This window comes from Ruditapes philippinarum, unplaced genomic scaffold, assembly GCF_026571515.1.
Source record: "Ruditapes philippinarum isolate M1 unplaced genomic scaffold, ASM2657151v2 ctg2094_1_1_1_1, whole genome shotgun sequence".
NCBI classification, from domain to species: domain Eukaryota; kingdom Metazoa; phylum Mollusca; class Bivalvia; order Venerida; family Veneridae; genus Ruditapes; species Ruditapes philippinarum.
The window spans coordinates 108,601-131,332 of record NW_026866585.1 but is presented as its reverse complement, the minus strand read 5'-3'; the positions used below and the strand labels follow the sequence as shown (position 1 = coordinate 131,332).

At 31.4% G+C, this 22,732-nt stretch overlaps 2 protein-coding genes across 2 annotated transcripts in view; one reads left to right on the top strand and one right to left on the bottom strand.

Annotated features, from left to right (window-relative positions):
* LOC132732983 (synaptogenesis protein syg-2-like) overlaps nucleotides 1–3,188 on the top strand; it is a 45,902-nt gene extending 42,714 nt beyond the window's left edge. Inside the window, exon 14 of the mRNA XM_060719538.1 lies at nucleotides 65–3,188. Coding sequence (XP_060575521.1) covers nucleotides 65–224 — 160 coding nt within the window. The 3' untranslated portion in view covers nucleotides 225–3,188. The remainder of the gene's footprint in view (nucleotides 1–64) is intronic.
* A 2,909-nt stretch (nucleotides 3,189–6,097) lies between these two features.
* Nucleotides 6,098–21,765, bottom strand: LOC132732988 (synaptogenesis protein syg-2-like). The gene is made up of 14 exons (XM_060719542.1): nucleotides 21,750–21,765; nucleotides 19,236–19,586; nucleotides 16,326–16,670; nucleotides 15,822–16,103; nucleotides 14,912–15,199; nucleotides 14,303–14,593; nucleotides 11,803–12,102; nucleotides 11,212–11,487; nucleotides 10,253–10,540; nucleotides 8,859–9,164; nucleotides 8,384–8,677; nucleotides 7,761–7,910; nucleotides 7,375–7,396; nucleotides 6,098–7,202 (listed from the first exon to the last, which is right to left on the bottom strand). Exons 1-14 carry the CDS (start codon nucleotides 21,763–21,765, stop codon nucleotides 7,010–7,012), a joined length of 3,402 nt encoding a protein of 1,133 aa, XP_060575525.1. The 3' UTR covers nucleotides 6,098–7,009.
* Between the last annotated feature and the right edge of the window lie 967 nt (nucleotides 21,766–22,732).

Genomic DNA, 22,732 nt, shown 5'->3' with positions numbered 1-22,732 from the left:
AAAACGTCATTTGTAACTGTTGTCAACTATCTTGAAAATGTAGAATAACATGTTTACACTTCAGGACAAAAACACAGACATATGCCAATTTGGCGTATTCAATAAACAACAGCGCTGGAGAGCAAAGTACAGAACGGTCTGATACAGCCGAATATACAACACTAGATAATCGATTTAGAGACGACAATAAAACATATGATAATATAAATGACCAAAGAACATGATTGCTCATATATATTGACATATACAACTATTAGTATTACTCAGCAGATTGTAAAGAATTTTCAAAATAATTCAAAATTGTTTGGGTTTGATTGGTTGACCCGCTCATTATCATATCTTATATTAAGGACTTTATCTTTTAAAACGATTTGATTGCCTCTGTAGGCATATGAAAGTATTGTATCAAATTCGCGGCGGACGACAATTTTTCTTTTTTCACTTGTTTTTTGTAAAACTTAAGTGGGGATCTTTGTCAAACATGATTTTGTTTAAGTGTTTAGTATAAGTATTTAAGTCAATACAGAATAAAGAATTTCAAAGATAGGAACAATAAGTCATGGCAATACAATACAAATATTTTATAAGACAAATCTATTGTACCAATTTCTTCATGCACTATATTACAAAACAAGTACATAAATTCCTATTACACTTTTTTTTCTGAATGTCTTCCGACTTTAAAACTCGGCGTAAAACTTATGTTGGTCATTGCGTCTTTTGTATTCCTTTTTACAAAGTACACTTTTTTCAGAAAATGGTCCGTAGGAATTTGTTTGTTTGTTTGTTTTTGTGAAGATAAAGAAAGAAAAGACCAATGCTATATAAACAATTACTGCTTATTGTTTCATTCATTTATTTGCAAATCAGCCGTTATATGCCCTTGACCATTATTGATTTTTAAATGCTCGTTATATTTATTTTATTATTTATTATAGTCTCATCTATACAGTACACATATATACATATAAATCATTTAAAGCATTGAAATTGTATATAGCCATTCTCGAAAGAATTACAAGAGACTTGTCATAGCTAATACTAGTCCATATTATAGAAATGTACCTCCCTTACTTACGTATATTCACATTCTCAACATTTTCACCATATAAATCAATTGCAATAGGATGACATAATTGCACATTGTCATTATGAGACATTAAATTACAATATTATAATAGACTTTTTACATTCTAAAAGTTTGATAACCTCTACTGACCTTGTCTTAAAAACTGCCATAAGAAATTATACTGTAAAATACTAAATTTTGTAATAAAAGCACTATCGAGCAATATAAATAATGTTTTTACAAAATCATTTATCACACATGGTTAGACCATGGATGAACTGGTCGGTAGTGATTATCAAAACATAGGGATAAAACAACTTATTTATGTAATGTATACGAGTGCGAACCATAATTATATATTAGGTAACTTTTGAAATGAAACTTAAGCATTGTTTGACATTTATTTATGTCGTAAATTATAGTAAATGTTATAGCAATATAGAAAATTGAACTCATACTTTACTGATTGCGTTAAGCAGAAAATAAAAACGTTTTGTTACAAATATTAGTTCATCTTAATGCTATGATATATGATTTTATCCTAAATCTAGTATAGAGTCCTGTCCGTGTATAAATATATCACTAAAACCTTAACTATCTAGATCGTGTGTGACACGATTCTGGGTCTTCGGTCATGTGAATATAACGGTGTAAGTATATGTATTTTGGAAAAAACATTCAGGTATGTCCACGGGTCGAAATCACCGCCTCAATGTCCGTATGGTCATTATTCAAGCCTTCAAGAAAGTAAAACTTATTTAAATTTGTTAAATCATTTTGTACACATGTATTATACGGAAGAATAATTACACGTTCATACGTATAAATTATTTTAAGTTCCAAACTAATCAAAGTAACTTGATCCAAACAATACCATCCTAGTTAAGTCTTCCTTGTTGGTCTTGTTTTCTTCTGTTTTACAAGCTCACGTTTCTTATAATACATTTTGGTTTTTGATTTGTTACAGATAACTTGATCATGAAAATGATCATTAGCGTATTAGAATTCTATGCTTTGGTAAAAGGAATAATGTCAAAATCAGTAAAATAGTTGAAAACAGTTTGCCTTTAGAAGATAAAAACTACTGTCTAACAAATATTTCGAAATTCCTCCTCAAAAACATTAGAACCAAATTGTTACTTCAAAATGTTCATATTTTAACACGTTTGCTCTGAAAACAAACAGTTTGGGTTTCTGCCAAAGGCAAACACCTTCTTTTATGATACGAAATTCTTTCATCCAGTACCACGTGATTGTACAGGATAATATCACGACCTGTTTTCCGTTAAGCACGGAATCCGGGATCGTATCAAACTTAACTGCTTTGTTTTGATATTTGTAGTAACTTGTGGGACTAAAATTATAATTGATTAAATAATTATATCATATATTTCATGACAAATTTATAGATTTAAAATTTAGCTTGAAATACGATAGGCGCCTACTCAATGATGGAAATTGATGTCCGATTCCGGACATACCGGATACTGGGATTTTTCCATATCTCTGTTGTGACACGTGAAATGTAAAATGGAGTATCTTCTCTTATTTATATTTGCTTCTGCGCTAGTAACGTAGTAGATTTTTCAAAGGAAAATATACGGAATTCCATAAACGACAGCCTACAGCTCACTTTCTACTGCAAACTGGATAGCCTGCTGCTAACTGCCTACTGCTTACTGCTTATTGACAGTCTAAGTCTATGTATAGATCATTTACGAAGTATTCCGAATGTACGCGCAGTCTTGCCTGCCATTTAGGTAAAAAATCTGCTGAGGTAAACGTTACGGAAAAAAATGGTTATTAAATTAAAAAGGATAATTTTATAATTAAGCCTAATAATTTGTAGTTTCGAATTCATTGCAAAAACTTGTGTACGTCCCATCCCTGCACACTGCTTTGATTATGTAATGAAATGGATCCACGTGCCTCATTGCACAGGTTCCATCTGCCTCATAGGACTCATTTTAGGAAAATCAACTTATTAACAAATTATTCACAAAGAATGTGTGTCCAACATTCAACATTGAAGGACTTGACCCCACTATATATTGGTTTAGAGGCGGACATCTGGACCATTATGTCAACACCTTTTTTGTTTAGAATTTCATAGTTTATTTATTATTATATGACAATATAATACATGTCTATAAGAATATCTGTAATATACAGGTGAAATCACTAAACATTTCTGTCATAATAAAAAATGTTGTGCGAGTTCATTTACGAGATCATTTTGGTTCAGTTTTCATTGGCTTTAGTTGTTGCATATAAATGTGTAATTCCTTATAAGATGTTGTGTAGTACATTTTGTTAAGTTTTTTGTACACTTGATATAGTATGTGCTTTAAAGGTTAATTATAGAGCCAATTTTATTCTAGTACAGAGGATGATAAATTTTGCAGAAAAAATTCTATAGAGGAACAGCGTATACTTTAATCCTACTCTCACTTGTGTGAGAATCTGAGGGGCAATGTTTCAAACCCCAGAAGTGTCAACTGTTTCGCTTTTTTCTTTGAACACAATGTACCTCTTATTTTCCTTTTGCAAAGCAAAAAGTGTTTAATCTAAATTACATAATTAATATGATATTTATTGGCTTGTAATAAAATGTTTTTTTGTGTCTTTAAATGTGTTATTTATTTCTGTATTTTTAACATGGAGACAATTTCAACCCAAACCACTAGTTGAAAAGGTTTTTTAATGTACACTTTCTCTATATATCCATATTTTGTACCAGTATCTACTGCTCATTTAATGGCTTCATAAGATGCTCGCATTTGTCTGTTTGATCAGATATTCGCCCACTAACAACAGTCTGTTCAATATTTTCAGATTGATAATCCTATCACTTAACACTAATCATTCGATGGTATCAGAATAATTTGAACAAACAACTATGTAAAACCGGGAATTAGACAAACCCAACAAATACAAATTGAATATCCAAACACTTATTGTTAGTTAAAGCTTATCCTCCATGAATATTTTCACATTTGCACTTACAATTGCATTTAATTTCAATGATTACAAAATTATTAAAACAAAGATTACCATTCTTCTCAACTACGACGTATCATGTCCTAACAATACATGAACATGTCTTATTATTAGGGTACATAATTTGTCATCATTTCATGTGAAATTCATCAGCCCCACTTGATGATGTTGTAGAATGATATTTTTGTTGATAAATTCTCAATTATACAAAAAGAAACGAATAAAATTTTTTATCTATTTATTTTCGGACCGACGGATCTTGGGTGCGGCAAACATATAAATTTTTTAACTCAGCCACAGGATGATTGCAAATTAATGCTGTAATTACTAAATACAAATGCATGGAAAATCCAAAGTAGTGAGAATTATTTTAGTAAATTAAAACTGACTGCCTTGCTTTTGAAATCGACAGAAAATAAACGATTGTTTAAACAGAAATGCATCGAATATTGACAGTATTAACTTTTATTCAAATCATAATAATTAAAAATACACACATTACATGTAGTAATCGCTAAAATTCGGTTTACAACGCTCACGTGCCAAATAAAAGTGCTACTTATAAGAGTGTGTTTATTGAGTAATACATAAATGACATCAAAATGATTTCTATGAAATCAACTGACAAGTTTTAAAGCTTTGCAGGAGTATTACCTTTTTCTTTAAATGTATAATGTTATTCCGTTTGCTGCATAAAACAAGGTAATTTTTTTGGAAATCGACATTTTAAACATAAATGTCTATGTTAAAACTTTTAAGTGTTAGTTCTATTCATATTATTTCATGCTTTCCAGTGTTTTATTACAATATATCAGATGATTATATTCTGATAAACCACTAGTGAAATTTATAAAATATAATTTTCACTGTAGCCGGACTATATCTGAATGCGGATGAAAAGAAAATCATAACCAAATGGAATAACACGCGGAAATAAATGCCGTCATATGTAAATTTGATTATTTAGGAAAAGAAAGTCAATGTCATCATACATCATGTTAAAAATTTAACAAAATTAGAGAAATTTAACAGAACTATATTTCAAAACTTATGATGTGACGTCATGATATAATGACGTCACAAAGGAAAATGCGCGACGTTACGCGGCAAAATCAGTAAACAAATACTTAAAATCACTTAAAAAGCATAAAATAAAAAGAAAATTTATTTGTTTTACATATAAGATTGAAATATATTTCATTCGTGAACACCAGCTATTATATTTTCACTCGTGGCTACGCCACTCGTGAAAATATTGCATCTGGTGTTCACTCAGTGAAATTATATTTCAATCTTACATGCAAAACAAACAAATATCCTCTATTTATTTCTAATTTTATGCTTATCGAACATTTATGTTTAAAATCTTTGTTTGCGATATAAAAAAAATGAGATCATTGCATACATTTCTGATTGTACCGTTATATAGGAAAATAATCCTAAAATGGAATGTATTGATTATTCTTGTCGTATTTATTGGTACAGCCAAATGTACATGCATTTTCGTATTTGTTACTTCATATACTTCTTAAAGAGACAAATGCTAAATAAATCATTTTCTATATCATGATTCTTTTGATGTTGTTAAACATTTCTGCATGCAAAGGTGTTATAACGCCAGGTAGTAACACTCAATTTTGGGTACAAAATATGTTGGTAGGGTGACCACAAAATTCAGCCTTTATTGATACGGATACATTTAGGATATATGTCAGTGTAACACACAAAAAATCTATTGAAAATAGCATTCATTTTTTAACGCAACGAAAATATCTTTATTGAGGTGTTATTTTGGTATTACTTCACCCAATAAAATTTGCCAGCTCGCTTCATTCGTTTTTGTTTTGTTTCGCTGTTGCTTTGTTTTTGATTTTGGCAAGATTAATTTTACACTTGAAATCATTTAAAACCGTTGTATATCTATTCATTCAGTATTACTTTTGTATTTTAGTATTTAGGAGTAATTTTGATGTTCTCTTCTTGTAAATGCAAGTATTACTGTACAGAGAGAGTATAAGAAACAAACTATATTTTATCGTGAAATCTATTTCTATGCTTATAATTCTTAATGCATATATTTTGTTTTGCTATTTTTTGCGATATTCTTTAATTTATGTTTTAATAAAAGTAAAATGATACGTGTTATAAACATAGAACATATGTCATGGTTACGCTGTATTTTCTAGAACATGATACGAAACATATATATAGATTGCTCCATGTTGTACATAAAAAAGGATAGCAATATGCATTCGCACAAAATGATCTACATAAATGACATAAGAAATGATAAAAGTAATAAGATTCCCACATGTCGCAAAACCCCACTATTTCTTATGAATGAATGCAACATCAACTAAGGTTGTATTTGTTCATACGAGATATTCTTAAAATTATCAATGTATAAGATGATTTTTTTCTGCCTTATTTTCACATTGTGCGACTATTACAAATAAAGCGTTTCTTCTTTACTTTTGTCACAACCGCAGGTAGACTTGTTTCAGTCTAATATGTCTTTAAAAAAGAAGTAAGGCAGTTGAAGAAATATTTACTTTTCATGCTTAAAATGGCCGACTTATATGAAATAAGTCTGTGTAATACTTAAAGGAAGTAACCCGATATAATTCGTTATAAAGCACAATGTTGATGATTTGTAGAACGCACAATATATTTTTGAAATCATTACAAAGTACACAGACTGCATTTAGAGACTATTTATATAATGATACACTTATATCTAAGCTATCAGTCTTGTGGTTGTAGAATTTCAAATGTTTCCCTTTTAAAATTCAATCCGGCATGTGATTACGTTTGATATACATATGCGTCCTAACGTTTTTTTATTGAAATACGGATATTATTTGATTCGTATTCCTACATCAATAAGTATATACTGTCTGCAATTCTTTTTTACTTCCAGTCATTCTAATTTCACAGCTGCTAACCGTTAACATTTATATTGTTATATGTCTCGATGTTCTCCCTTAACTGTTCATCAAGTGTCATGTACTCAGTGACATCATCAGAGTTTAATCTTGGAGGCATGGAATTTGGCATATCTGCCAAGTCTTGTTCACGACCTTCAATTGCTAAATTTGATATATTAGCATACATTGGGGCACCATTTCTTATCCTAGACAAGAATAAATACAAAATGTGCACATTTTAATGTATAAAAATAAAAAAACCTGAAAGCATTTAATACAACAATTATTTTAATTGATGCTTAAGTAATTTATTACTGGCTAAATTTTTTATTCATTTATACACAGAACCTTGAAGACTTAGATGTGAAAAAAACTTACGCCAATTGTACTTCATTTTGAACTGAAATATAAAATACCAACTATTGAGACTACAAAAGAAATAAAAACATGACGCTGTGCATAACTTAAAGAAAAATGTTACACAAAATTCTAAACAAGTAATCAAACCGTTTTGTTTTCAATATATTTTCGATTTTTAAACAAGTTAAATTATTACTATAGGTGTATATTCAATGAAATTGCTTAAAATTAATGTACATAATACAATAAAGTATTTTCAATACATCATACATTGTTAAGTCCATTAACTCTAACATTACTTTGAACAGAATTCGACAAAAGTTAAGTTAAAAATTACTAGGTAAACCAACAATAACAAGTGAAAGGTCTTATTTAAACATGAACAATTTAAAACATTGTTTTACCGTTCCCATCAATTTTTCTCTTCAGCAATAGGGTGATATAACCTGCGTAACATGCTAATAAAATGATGACGATTCCGAGGACACATCCAACGACAATTGCCAATGTGCTTTCATTTAAACGACTATTAATTTCACACTCTGATGATCTTTCTGAAAAAAAGAAAGATTTATCATCATTATTTAACGTTGTTGTTTTTTATTTGCCTCAGATTGCCTAAATATATAATTTTTTAAGAATGACAATTATAATATGATTTCTTGGTTTCCTACAAAAAAATAGCACATTTGAAATAATCAATCAATTTTAATGATTTACAGCTGATTTAACGTACACGAAATTAAATTAAAAACAGTCTAATCATGCTAATGGAAGGCGATTTTGTCGACACTGTGCTGTTGCTTTTAATATGTCATTAATATCACAGTGTGTAAATGCCATTTAAAATATTGTTAGATCATTTCAATTTGCGAAGTTTTAATATTGCACAAACGGCCATATAAGTGAAGACCTTGTTTGTCTTTCTATTACGTCATGGACAATAAAGGGCATGTCAATTGTACTTGCAGGCCACGTCATGTTGGTTTTGTAAAAAGATAATACAGACTGATATCTATTTTAGTACCTGTCTTGATCCTCAAAACATTAGATTGACTTGAAGTTCCGACCTTGTTTCTTGCATATAAAACTACTTCATATTGAGTTCCACTGATTAGTGAACTAACTGTATAGTTCATTATATCCTGTCCTTCATCAGAAATTTCTATTTCTCTCCAATTTTTGTCTAAGCCTTTTCTGTATCGTAGTACAAATGTCTGACGCGGACCATTATCCAAACCTGGTATCCATTGTACTGTAATTGATGTTTCTCCCAGTTGTTCACATAAATGCCGAAAGTCTCGCGGACTCTCTGGTATATCTATTAATATAGTTATATATAGGATTGGACTAAACATGTAAAAATGTAAAAAATTTAAGAGAAATTATAGTACTAGATTGTTGATTAGATATACACGTGGAACAGAATGAGAATGATATCATACTCAAAGTAAAACAAAAAAGATACAAAAAGATATTATATTAAATAATTAAATGTCTACCTTCTGATCTAAGGTAAAACAGCTGTGTGTAACTTCCAATAGAGTTTCTAACTTGAAGTTGATATGCTCCATAATATGTCCTGTTAACATATTTGATCGTTAGATTTGTCTGTAGATTCAATGTATCTATTTGAAATTCTTTACTGTTTGAAACTTGCTGCCACACATTTTTATACCATCTATACCATTTAAATTCTAACGCAGTTTCCGGATAAGCCAGTGTAGTAAACGTTAAGACAGCGGGAATATGCTGTGCACTGCTAACGGTGTCCCTCAGAATAACAAAAGGCGATGGGCGTGGAGAACCTGAAAGATAATCTTCCACGATCAAACCAAATTGATATTGTGAAATTTTTGACAACAGTTACATAAAGTATTGTTAAAAGATTATTTCTGGTCATCACGAATTATTATTATTATTAATTAATACGAAAAACATTTGAAGTCTTTAAATTCTAAGTCTTTCCATGATTATTTTTCAATGACGAAGAATTCATTTACAATTATCTAAAAAATTCAAAATGTTTTGATCTTTTCAAGAGGATGCAAGCTGAGAGATGAAAGACAAAGAAAGTCGCAGGAAACAGGTCTGACCGAATGTTATTACTGAAGGGAACAACTGCGTTGGCAAGGAGGTGGCATGTGTTTTCCATTCTTTTAAATTTAATCACCCCTTTTTATAAGAAAATTATGTATTCGAGTATTCGAGTAAGTTTGTCTTGGAAACGACATGAGAAATTCGAATCTAGTAAAACGTGGCATTTGAAAATAAAGCTAAAAATAATCGTTTTTATAGCAAATAATTCAAGTAATTTCGTTCTAATAATAGCTCATACAGACGCATGATCTTGGTATTTTCAAACAAATAATCTGTTTTCTGTGGAAAAATGATGATGTCATGTGAATCAATTAGCTCTGTTGTGGGAAGGATCAAGGTATTAATAATATAAATATCTCGGCACTGCTATCAAGCATTTTCGTTTTTATAAAACAATTATTTTTATCGCGCTACATTTTATTTTTCACGCGCAACATTAATAATTAGAATTGGACTTTTTCTTTCTTTTAAATTAAGAAATCGTTATGAAATTTTTTATAAGTTCTTCTCTCGAGTAATTATCTCGTGGAAACGAGATAAAATATAAAGACAAAAAAGTTGTTTATCCACCCTATAGAACTCTCTTTACCTGTATTGCCTAACCTAAAAAGTCCCTAAACAAGTCTACAATAACGTGTTGCATACATAAGTTGTATACATGCTATCTTGTTTTAAGAAAAACAAAATCTTTTTTACAACCTTAGTTCAGCTACTCCTATAAAGATTAAGTATGACATACCAGAGCAAGGCTGACAGGATTGCATTATAATAAGGTTACTTAATGAACATAACTTACAATTGATAAACAGGTCAATAGTCTGATGAGAAAATTCATTATTGTACTGATTGTATCCAATACATTTATATTCTCCATTCATAGTGCATTTTGTTGAACCAACAACATGTGTTAATTGTTTTACGTTATTTTTCGTCTCTAAGACTTCCCTAGAGTATGTCAAAGACATATTAGATCCAGGGTTGCTATCGACCACACATATAAACACAACTCTGTCGTGCTCATTTTTGACAACATAAGATTTCCCTTCGTTTCCATAAATATAAAAATTCTGTACTTTTGCACTATCTGAAATAAGAAAAAAATAAATAGATTCAACAATGTTTACTTAAATAAATCACGTTGCACGTATAAACAGTTTTTTTTTGAAAACGTGTCAAATATTACATTTATTTTTTATTGCATGGTAGTTTTTTGTCTATTTGACGTTCCTTCTTGTTGACTCACACCTTATGCATATACTCATGATAACCAGTATGTAATGAATGTGAACCTTACATATTTCTTATTAATCTGTGGTCTAGAAACGCATATATTTATTTGCTCTTTTTTGATCTAGTTTTCGGACTTATTACGACATTCTCATAATAGTGAGAAATGTAATCCTTAAAGAACGTCCAATACTACAAAATTGAAAATGCAGTCTCGTTTTGATTGAAAATGTTCATGGACAGTACGGGAATGTTAAAGTGACCGTCCACGCTCCTTAATAGCCGTTTATGCAGGGTTACACATTAACACATGGTAATGTTGAAATTGTAAACTTATGCAGAAGTGTGCTCAAGTAATTGCTCTATCTCTGTATAACTGAAAGAAATGCAACGGACTTTATCATCGATGTGAAATAACATGGCCATATGAGTAGTTGCATGCTTATCAAGTTCATGATGAAATACGTATTTATGACATTGATGTCTCATAGGAAGATTAATTAAAAACATAACTATTTATATACTTACACCATACATTGAGATAAAATGAGTTTGTTACATCAAAGGAAACAGCCTTCTCTCCGGTTGCTTGCATTGTATTAGTTACTTTACAAGTATAGAACATTGCATCAGACCTAGATACCGCATCTATTGTTAGTTGTTGAGTTGTTGTCCACACCCGTCCTTCTCGTAACCATTCAAATGTAGTCTGTGGAGGATTACCAACAGTGACAGGACACAAAACGTTCAACGGAGAATCTTCAACAACACTTATATTACTTAAATCTCCTATCCTAGGGGGGTCTGGAATTAAAAGGCATGAATTCAATAATACATTATTGTACTGGAATTTATTTTTTACTTTGCAATATGTCAGATCATTCGCAATAATTATTCTAATTGTAGAAACTGCCGCAAAGTTGAAAAACGTTGCAATGCTTTTCAATCAAATATGCTTTATAAAAGCATAACATACGAACCCAATTTACTTCTGAGTAAGCTTTTTAGTAAGCACAACCCTTCAAAATCGTTGTAGTTCTACCACTCATTATAATGCAAAGACTCATTTTATCAGGAAAAAATACAATAGAAAAAAAACAGATAAGAAAAAGTATTTACATAAAATTGTAAGGTCCAAGCGTTTACTGATTCTAACTGTTTTCTGTATTTCAGGATTGGCAAATGTCCTCAACATTACATTTTCTACATTACACGTAGATGTTCCGGCGTGCGACTTCATAGCTTTGTTCACATTCAATACAGCAGACGTTGAAGAGACTGTCCCCGTCCAGTTGTAGAAAGAAGGCGGATTGCTGTTACTACTGCATGTAATTTTGAATGGTGTTCCTTCCCTGACTTTCAGAGTTGTTGTTAAAATATGTCCGTTTTCATACATCAATGTTATAACCGAAGGCGGGTCTTTAAAAGAATTGTATAAAACTTATTTTTCTCGCCAAGCGATTAAAGTACAAACACAAGTCTTAAGCAAGACCTGTATCTTTATAATAGTAACTAAACATATTTAAAATTTATCAATATGTTAAGAATTTTTTTTTTAATTTTACGCAATAACAAAATTGATTTCAAACATATTTAATGTTACATATCATATTCATATTTTAGATGTTTGATTTTGCATACTGTCAGGGGAATAAATGGCTTTGATGTGTATAATCTTAGGAAGAGTTTCGTCAACTAAAAGTGTCTCAGATCATTATTTACACCCAAACAAACATACACAATTTAATTACTATTATACACACACTATCTTTTCTTACGTCTTATTTAAGAATTAATAATTATATCTGGCAAGTCCAAGTCCAAGTTCTAAATAAAAAAAAAAATACACAATGCAACAAAAAATACAGGACACAAAATGAATTACTTTTCAACTAGTATAAACCATAAACATTTAGCAAAAAATATTTAACTTGACAGCAAGTTATCACAACCCTAAAATAGAATCCCTAAAGAAAGCCCAACACGGCAAAATTGAAAATGTTGCAGGCTCGGTTTGATTGAGCCTGTTCATGGACAGTACTGGAAAGTGCAAGTTACCGTCCACGCCCCCTAGCACCGGCTTAAGCAGAATTCAACATTTAAACATGAAATAGTAAAATTTTGAATTTAGAAACATCCGCAGATGTGTTCATACGGCGGTTATCATGGAACCTTCAATGTGACACTTCAGTGCCATTCCATGAAAAGCGGCGTATGGTCCCCAAGTAATAAAAAGCGTGTGCCCTAAACGAGAAAACAATGGGCGGAACTAAATAAATTGGAATTTTGAAAGGGGATCAGAGGTTATGAAGATTGCGTATCACAGATAAGAATAAACAAATGAAATTTTTAAAACAAAGATAATTAAGTAAATGCATCCTCAACACAAGCAAGCACCAGCAACAGCTTAGGAGGTATAAAACAAAAATCGGAAGAGGGCACAGGGTTTAAAGATGGACGGAAGCCATTATAAAAAGTCAAATAGGAAGTCATACAAATCGAAGATGAGTAAAATGAAAACAATTCAAATACCAACAAAAATAAGGATGCAGGTAAGGGCCAGAGGCAGGGGGTGGTGTACTAGAGGAGAGAGAAGATACTAACCGTGGACAAATTAAACCAAAAACAACTTTTATAAACAGATGTCTTTAAACCTATGCATCGACAATAGAAACCTTGACAAGACAATATTACCAAACACTTAAATCAACTAGAAAAACAATAATAACTCAACAATGAAAATAAATCAAGAGTCATATACCATTCAATACAACAAATTAAACCAGATCAATTTAGATCACCGTAATTAAATACGTCCACATTCTTAAGATCAACAAAACTATTTTTAAAACAACAATATTTTCTCCAGCTTGAAAAAGTAATCGCTCTTCGTTTCATGAGTGCTTTCCATAAACTTATGCAAACATCTTCCAAAAACAAGTATGATCATTCATATCCATTTGACATGCGACCAGGTACATACCATTACATTTAAACTTTATCCCCACTAATTATCACTGTAGGAAAATCAATAACTCGCTGAAATTCAATCAAACAGTTAAAATCGTATAATTATTCTGACATATACAGACAGTCATCTTTGTTTGTTTGTTTTGGGTTTCACGTCACATCGACACAGTATATGTCATATCGCGACGTTCCAGCTTTACTGGTGGAGGAAGACCTCAGGTGCCCTTCCGTGCATTATTTCAGGCACGAACGGGTACCTGAGTAGAACCACCGACGTTCCGTAAGCTAGCTGGATAGCTTCCTCACATAAAAGAATCCAAAGTCCCTGTCGGAATTCGAACCCACGGCGGTGAGGGGCAGTCATCATCTGGCTTACACTTAAATTGTACATGTATGTTACTTTAATGAATATATTTTGTATGATCGAAGGTAACGAAAAGCTATTATTATGGTAGCATTTTATGTAACGGGAGACTAATTTTACTCGTATTGCTTTGACCTGATACGATTAAGTTATGACTGTGGTTTAGCGAATCGTTCAACATCTATATTTTCTATTTATTTTCAAAATGTAAAGTATAAACATGAGATAAGTAATAAAATTAATTTAATCATATTGGTATTTGAACGATTAATTAATATAACTTACATAAAACATTTATTGTTAAAACAGCGGAAGCGGATCTTGTCAACGTTTGTCCTACTGTTTCTTTCATTGTATTTGTGGCTTTACAAACACTACTTGTTTTATCACTTTCAATCCTGGTTATTGTCAGTATTCTGTTGTTACCATGATTATCCCAGTAGTATGCTGGCGACGGTTTGCCGTCAGATATACAAGCTACTTTAAACGTATCGTCTTTTATAACATCTAATGATCGTGTTGGTATCGAGTGTCCGTTTGCATTCCAGTAATTAAATGTTGGTATTGATGGAGCGTCTAAAGCAAAATGCACATAGCATGCATGAAAAATAAAATTTATTTTCTATTTATTTTGTTTTTAGTGTTTTTTATTGGTTACATGAATAAAATATGGGATACCTTTAAAACGACGAAAATGACAAAATTGATATATTTAAGATAGCGTAAATTTACTCAAATAGGTAAAGGAATTCCTATAGCAATATTTACCAAAACAAATTTCTAATATTAACAAACAAGCACGAATAATAAGTCATAAGTATATTGAAAGTATATTGAAAGTAGAATTCGAAGTAGATAGTATTCTTTATGAAATGAAAAGTAAAGAAGTCTTACATAGCATTTGTACATCAAAATATGAGGAGTTACTACTCGTGACATTAACACCTGTTGTAGGATTCATCGTGTTCTGTACTTCACATGTATATCTACTTTCGCCCTGTATATTATTTACATTAAGTGTTGATCCAGACCTGTTGTAAATGTCTAAAGAAGTCCATATATATGTAGGAATTGGATTTGAAGAACTACTACAATTAACTGAAAATCCATTGTTCTTGATAACTGATATAGTTCCACTTACAACTGTTCCATGTATTATGAAAGTGGGTATTACTGGAGGATCTTAAAAAAGAAAACAACAGTGTGTTATCATTCATATCTTCAGTAAGTGGAAGTTTTAAAATACTCTGTGCTATTGCAAGTGAAAACTACTAACACTACCACCGTTGCGGTATGGAAGCCTGATAAACTGAATATCATTGATATATTTGATTATCCTGTTTCAATATCTGATTGAAAGGTATATTATGTATATATAATATATATATATATATATACATATATAATTTGCAATTAAAACTTTACATAAACTATACAAAACTGTAATGTACACTTACGATCAGAAAATAAATTATGTCTTCTGTCAAAAGTGTCGGAATATTCACTAGGCAAGAATAAATAATATTTCAAGAAAAGTATGGCATGTTTTGCAGCTCTAGGAGGTCATGCAACTAATAACGTTTTGTGGTTTTAAATGGTGTTATTTGTTTTGTAATGTTTTACAGCAAAACCCACATTTTTGGCGTGTTTTTACATTTGAGTAAGTTATATAATAAAATTTAATAAACGTATCAGAAAACTATAGTTAGTTCACAAAATAAATTGACCCGTTCCTTCTTTTGTTCGTTAGTGTATATTATATTTGATAAAATTAGATATTGTGTGTAATCATAAAAGCACTTACATAGGACTTTAATGTTGATAGACACCGATTTAGATCCGCTGTAATGAAAAGAACGGCAATGACATATTTTATCTTTTCCACGTTTAGCAACCCATGTATGGTTGTTTGCAACTGTATCGCCACTAGTTGCCACAAGTGTGCCACTGTTATAACAGTCCCATGCTAAAGTAGGTAACGGGTTTCCCCCGGATATTTTACATGAAAGCTGTCCCTGAGTGTTTTCTATAACCCTATACTCCACACCATCAATGAAATCTATTATATGTGGGAAACCCGGTGGATCTAAAAAGAAACAAAATTTCCGATGTTAGGATACATGTATAATTACCATTAATTAGATACGTTATGAACGTTATTATATGACAAAATAATAGAATCATCCACCATTACACATGATCGTTTTTTTTTTGTAATACATATATAACATGTCATGAATATTGCGTGACATTTATTATCCATATAAAAATTGAAAATTATAATCCCAATACAACAAACAAACCTTACACTGAATATTCAGCTGTGGCTTTCTTGTTGAAATAATTGGTGTTTGTCCAGCAGTATTACTTGCTTTGCAGTACACTGTAAATCCATTTTCATTTCGTGACAATAAATATCTTAATATACTTGTTACTTCTTTAAGACCATTAACAGTAACCGATGATGAGCTTATTAATGCATATATAGCAACTTCATCTCCTGGTTGGCTAGATGTACCATTGTTTTTATACCATGTGACAGTAGCTTCTGGAAGGCCACCGGATGTTTTACATTTGAATTCTGTTTCTGTTTTTTCCATGACAGTTACAATTGAACTGGTTGGTGTTATCAACTCAACACTAGTTATTGGAACTGAAACATAGATTGGAATGAAAATTAATAAAAGCGTTTGAATTTTATAAAAATGTTTAAAAAGATGAAAACTTAACCTGCGATTGACCTATTTATACAGTCACATCTGGTGTTATGCTTCACATCTGGTGCAGCGGAAGTTCACATATAGTTTTTACCGATGCTCATACGATATACATACGGAGATCCATTCCCGTGTTATTGTAATACTTTCAAACCCGTTCCTGCAACCAACCAGCAATATGCAATACGTATAAAATTTCTTGCTCAATGGCAACACGGTTTACCCCTGACAGAATTTTAACCAAGGTGCATAGCAATCCTTAATATTGTCAAAATATGATAAACAAGATCAACAAGGAAAGGCGGCGTTCAATGAACCTAACCCCCACACGACATAGCAACAAGAACCAGTGAACCTAGAACAAAAAACAATAGAAACAACAGATGATTTAGGTAATTGGTCAATGGTATTTTTTGAAACTTTAACAGGACATGACAGATGAGAAAGTTGTTGAGAAATAAAAATAAAAAGAACCTCTATAATGCTAAAGGGAACTACAAAGTATGACACTGGGTAAACTTTCACCTAATAGTTCAGATCAAATTTATAACTGAAACAGTTGTAGTTTTTCAAACGCTGTACCTCTCAATACAAATAAGTTAGTCTCCTGGTCAAAATCTAGGTCAAATATCAATAATGTGTCTGAAAATTGTGTACCGGTACTTTGACCAATTTTCATAGTTGAAGAACTATTTAGGAAAGGTAGTTTACTGGGTCAATTGCGAGGTAAACTAATGTAAATGTCTAATTCTATTTCTGAAATGATGCATATTGTTCATGTTTTACAGCTGTAGCTCAAAATATAAAGTTTAACACTGTATCTGCAAATATTGACCCCGAGTCCTTATCTAAACAAACTAGAGGGCAATAAGACAATCTTGTATGCCACACATATCTAGGCTGTGCCTCTTAAGTTTCAGAAGAATTGTTTACTTTAACAACAAACATACTGAAAGCCCATGACCTCCAGGCTACTGTGGAGGGCCCAATTTAGACTCAACAACTACTTTGTATGCCCCCCACAAAGTTGGGTGCATCATATAGCGTTGCACTTGTCCGTCTGTCTGTCCGTCCGTCCGAGCAAACATTTGATATTTATGAGCTTCATTCCGTAGTGAAATAAAGAACAAAAACTCATAAAATTCAAATTAAAGGCTATTTTTTTGTTTTTATGAGCTAATTCTGCTTATGGACTTTAGTCCAGGTGTAGTTTATGAGCTGATTTGCCTCTTAAATATCAAATGTTGGTACGTCCGTCCGTCTGTCCGTCCGTACTTCCCGAAATCTTGTGGACGCAACTCCTCTTAAACCGGATCGCAGATTTTGCTTAAACTTCCAGGTATGAACAACCTTAATGTGCAGATGGTAGTAAAGAAAGGAATTTTTGCTGAGACAAAATTAAACAGAATAATGGCCCTTTCTTGATTTTTTTCTCTATATACTATGTAGAAATATTGTGAACGCAACTCCTCTTAAACCGGATTACAGATTTTGCTTTGACTTCCAGTGATGAACAACCATAATGTGTAGATGGTAGCAAAGGAAGGAATTTTCGCTGCGACCAAATTCAACAGAATTATAGCCCTTTGTTGATTTTTTCTGTATATACCATATAAAAAGTTTGTGAACGCAACTCCTCTTAAACTGGATGGCAGATTTTGCTTAATCTTCCAGGGATGAACAACCTTAATGTGTAGATGGTAGTCAAGGAAGGAATTTTTGCTGCGACCAAATTTAACAGAATTATGGCACTTTGTTGATTTTTTTCACTATATACCATATGTATGTTGTCAGTGGGGGCATCGGTGTCCTTTGGACACAGTTCTAGTTTGACAAATTTTGCAGAGGTACAATAGACAATAGACAATGTGTGTAGACTTTCTGGTTTCAGAGGATAACATATTGTACGCTTTTGATATATTTATATCAGGACAACGGATGGTCCCTATCACGTCTCGGAAGCAAGAGAAGTCTTTATCCAGAGGGACGCGACGTTAAGATAAAAGAATGAATAATATCTGCCGTGGACAGTTTATGCTAAAGACAATATCAGAAATGTTCAAATAAAAAGGAATGAAAAGATTATTTAAGCCTGCACAGAAATAGAACGTACGATGACATCCTTTTCACGTTCATCTGTTTCCTGTGATGTAAAGTTTTTCATGCAATACGGCAACTTTACAGATTTAAAAAGATTCTACACAATTTCAATAGATTTAAAAACTACACAGTTTATGTATAAACATTTTGTTAATTGTATTACTTAGGAAAGTCATATACATTTGTATTCAGATCGAATAATATTTCACGATCATATAAAAGAACTTAATTATTAAGGCCGTTGAAATGCTAAAACATCTAAATATATATTTCATTACAATACTGTTTCAGAAGCAAGACATAAAAGTTGCATTTAATTTATAAACATGACAAAGCTATATCAAATTACACAGGAAATATCAAGATTTTAACAAATTGCAATAAGTGTTATTTCAACTTACTTTGAACAGAAATTTTCACCTCATTACTATTGTTTGCTCCTGGAGAATCGACTGTACACTGGTATTTATCTCCTTCATTTTCTCTGGTAACTTTTTTGATTGTCCAAGTGTATTGTTTTCTGCTGGGACAGCCATACTCATACTCATTTGTGTCTACAGGTTGTAGGACAGCATTACATGATGCATTTATAAGTCCAATTATATTATATGCAGATTCATTTCTCATTACACGCTTCCAAATGAAAAGTGTATCACTTTCATCTCCGCTGTTAGTACATGTCAAAGTCAAAGAATTATTTTCTGCTGCACTTGGTGACAACGGAGATAAAACAATATCTCCAAAACCAAGTCCTGCAATGAATCAGTTGTACTTTTAGTGTCACAATAATTGAATTGGCATTGCGCAATTTTTAAGGTTCATTTCACGAGAGTATTTTTTTTAGTTTCTTTTCAAATGTTTTCTCTCTTGTTTTCTCTGTAAAAATTGGTAATGGATTTTATATATAATTTATGTATAATTTTCAAAGATTTAATCAAGGTCTAGTATAATACACTACAAATTCGATAATAAGTTGCTACTAATTTTATATTTTGGTATAACGTTAGTTGCTTATTTCAAATAATGGCTTATTTTCAATGTTAAGTTTCGAGTTGAGAGTGGTATGAAGTTTCACCGGCTCATGTAAAGAAACAATATGCCCATCAAAGGGTATATAAAACATGTAAAGACATAAATAACACCTTGTCATAATTCCTTTCAATTATATAATTTACTTTGCATGAATAATATACTCGTGATACAGGGAAAATTTAATAAATATTTGTATCCATCGTCATTAATAATTTCTAAAAAGAGTGTGTATGGTAATATAATTACGAAATAAGACTTGAATACACAATAAAACAGTTTTCATCAGGTTTCCAAGCCACTAGCTGATTTCTAGTTTTCATATAAGCAGTCTTTCTTACTGTGCTCATTTGCCCTTCACCGCTGTGGGTTCGAATCCCGACAGGGACTTTGGATTCTTTCATGTGATGAAGCTATCAAGCTAGCTTATGGAACGTCGGTGGTTCTACTCGGTGCCCGTTCGTGCCTGAAATAATGCACGGAAGGGCACCAGAGGTCTTCCTCCACCAGTAAAGCTGGAACGTCGCGATATGACCTATACCGTGTCGATGTGACTTAAAACCCAAAACTAACAAACAAACTTACTGTGCTACAGATTCATTCAAACGAAGGTAACATCTCATAAAATACCAGTATAATGCGTATAAGTTTGAATTGGTCATAATATACCAGAAAATAAAAAGAAAATGATAAAGCATCTGTCGTAAAACCAATATTGTACAATTCAAAATTACAAAGGAACCCAAGTTTATTTCACGTCTGACTTATCTTTCGGAACAAAAAATAATTTATTTTTGGAAACATATCCATCCATTCGTCAAAGCAGATGTAGCAACAACACCGTGAAGGACATATCAGATCTAGATTTAAAAAATTTAGACGAAAATACATTAGTTCTAGATTTACTTATAAATACATGTAAAATATATCACTCTACTTGACAATCTTTTTCTCAACTTCTCAAAACCTGTTGTAAAAAGTTACAATGACGTCACCAGTGCCGAAGTCACATGATCCAGAAGAAAATTGAAATCTTGAATTCGTAAGGTTTACATCATGAATTCACAAAGCAGAAATCGTAAAATTTGAAACAAGAATTTCACAATCGACATTTCATGAAATTAAAGAGTCCGCAAAGTTGAAATCAAAACGAGAATTCATAAAGTTGAATTTATGAAGTAGAAATCCTAAATTCGTGTGATGTTGAAATTGTACATTCATAACGGTCAAGTCATGAATACATGTTGATGAATTCTGAAATTCGTCAATTTAATATCACGAAATTGTGTAGTCAATGACGAATTCATGAATTTGAAATGTTCTTACCTGACTTTCGTAATTATGCTATTAATTGGTAGCATTTAAAAATAAACGTTCATTGAAAGATATCTCTTTACTCTTTCAATGTGCAGTATTGTATACTTTTGCCGCAGTTTAATTCGAAGATAACAGCTAAATCGTTTCAAAATGTAAAGCCAGTGATAATAATGATAACAATATTCTTTTATGTCAATGTCAATTTAGTTGTAGGCTGTGTTATATATCTATTAAGAATGTGGTTTCAGTTTTCATATTGCTCGTATTTATCATTAAGTTATATTTGAATGTACACTTCAATATTATATATCAGACAAAAGATTGATAAATGCCTTGATATGTACACACAAAAGTTATTTTCATTTTAGAATTGAAATTGTTGAATGGGAAGGTTAAACATAACATATTTGCATTTATTTATATCAACGTACAATAGTTAACTTGGTACATAAATGATAAAACGATAATACAGACATGAAAGCTAAAATGTGTCCATTTAGTTTAAAGAAGTATATCAAGCTGGCTTGCAGACAAGCCTTTTATTCTTTAATTATTGTATCGCAACGTACTGCTGAATATTGACATGTTTCGAATATATACATGTATTTCTTTATTTAAACTGCAATAGATTTTCAGAAAAACAGGCCTTAAACACGATGAACATTGAACATATGATGGTATTTTAAATTTGGAACACTGGTTAATATCATCACGAAAACTGCATGTTTTTTTCTTTAGCAATTGTTACAGACATAGCTACTTTTAATAACAAGCCAACCTAAAATTGCAAAAACTTTTATGCACTTTTTCCTTTAAAAATGAGGGCTGTTTCGGAGAGAAAATATCCTTTAAGTCTATTTATATGCAATAATTTGTAAACAAAAAATATAAAAACGTTTTTTGTATAATGATTATTATCTAAAATTAAGTCATTATGTAAATGTTTACACAATTATATAGTTTACCTGTCAGCAGAAAGAAACAATTAACGCCAAATATAACATGAATCCGAATTAATAAACCTCTAAGTAACATTGTAAATATATTTGATCTTCCACAGTATCCTAAGTTACATAGTCAAATAGCTGTCACGGCATATTTTTAAGTAATTCTTTATATTGTCAGTAAAGATTTTAAAATAGGGCAAGTTTCTACCTCCTTCTCTCAATTGTATTTCTGCTGTCACATATCTCGTCGGTCTTGTAACTTCAGATTGTATCTCCTCCTACGCGACAATTCATATTCTTCCTATTGCGATTATATTCATGATTATATCGATTTTAATTTTTTATCTCGAAATTGCTAGCTTCGATCTTTACACAGAACTCGTTTACAAATGCAAGACAACCATACACGCAACTCATATTCAGAGTTTGAGCTATGTGACAAGCGTTATAATAGTTTTGTAATATTGTACGATGGATTCTTTAATTTCCAGATGACGACAGATTAAGTGTATAGTTCCCATGAGCTTCTAAGGAGCACAATAATTCACATAATTGATGTCTGTTACATGGGTCATCGCCTGATATCGACCGTTTGTTTTAACACA

Coding starts and splice junctions, on each gene's coding strand:
- LOC132732988 (XM_060719542.1), bottom strand. Junction 12,103..14,302: donor TTTAACAATAAATGTTTTAT/GTAAGTTATATT, acceptor ATTCTTTTAAAG/ACCCGCCTTCGGTTATAACA. Junction 8,678..8,858: donor GTTTTACCTTAGATCAGAAG/GTAGACATTTAA, acceptor CTATATTAATAG/ATATACCAGAGAGTCCGCGA.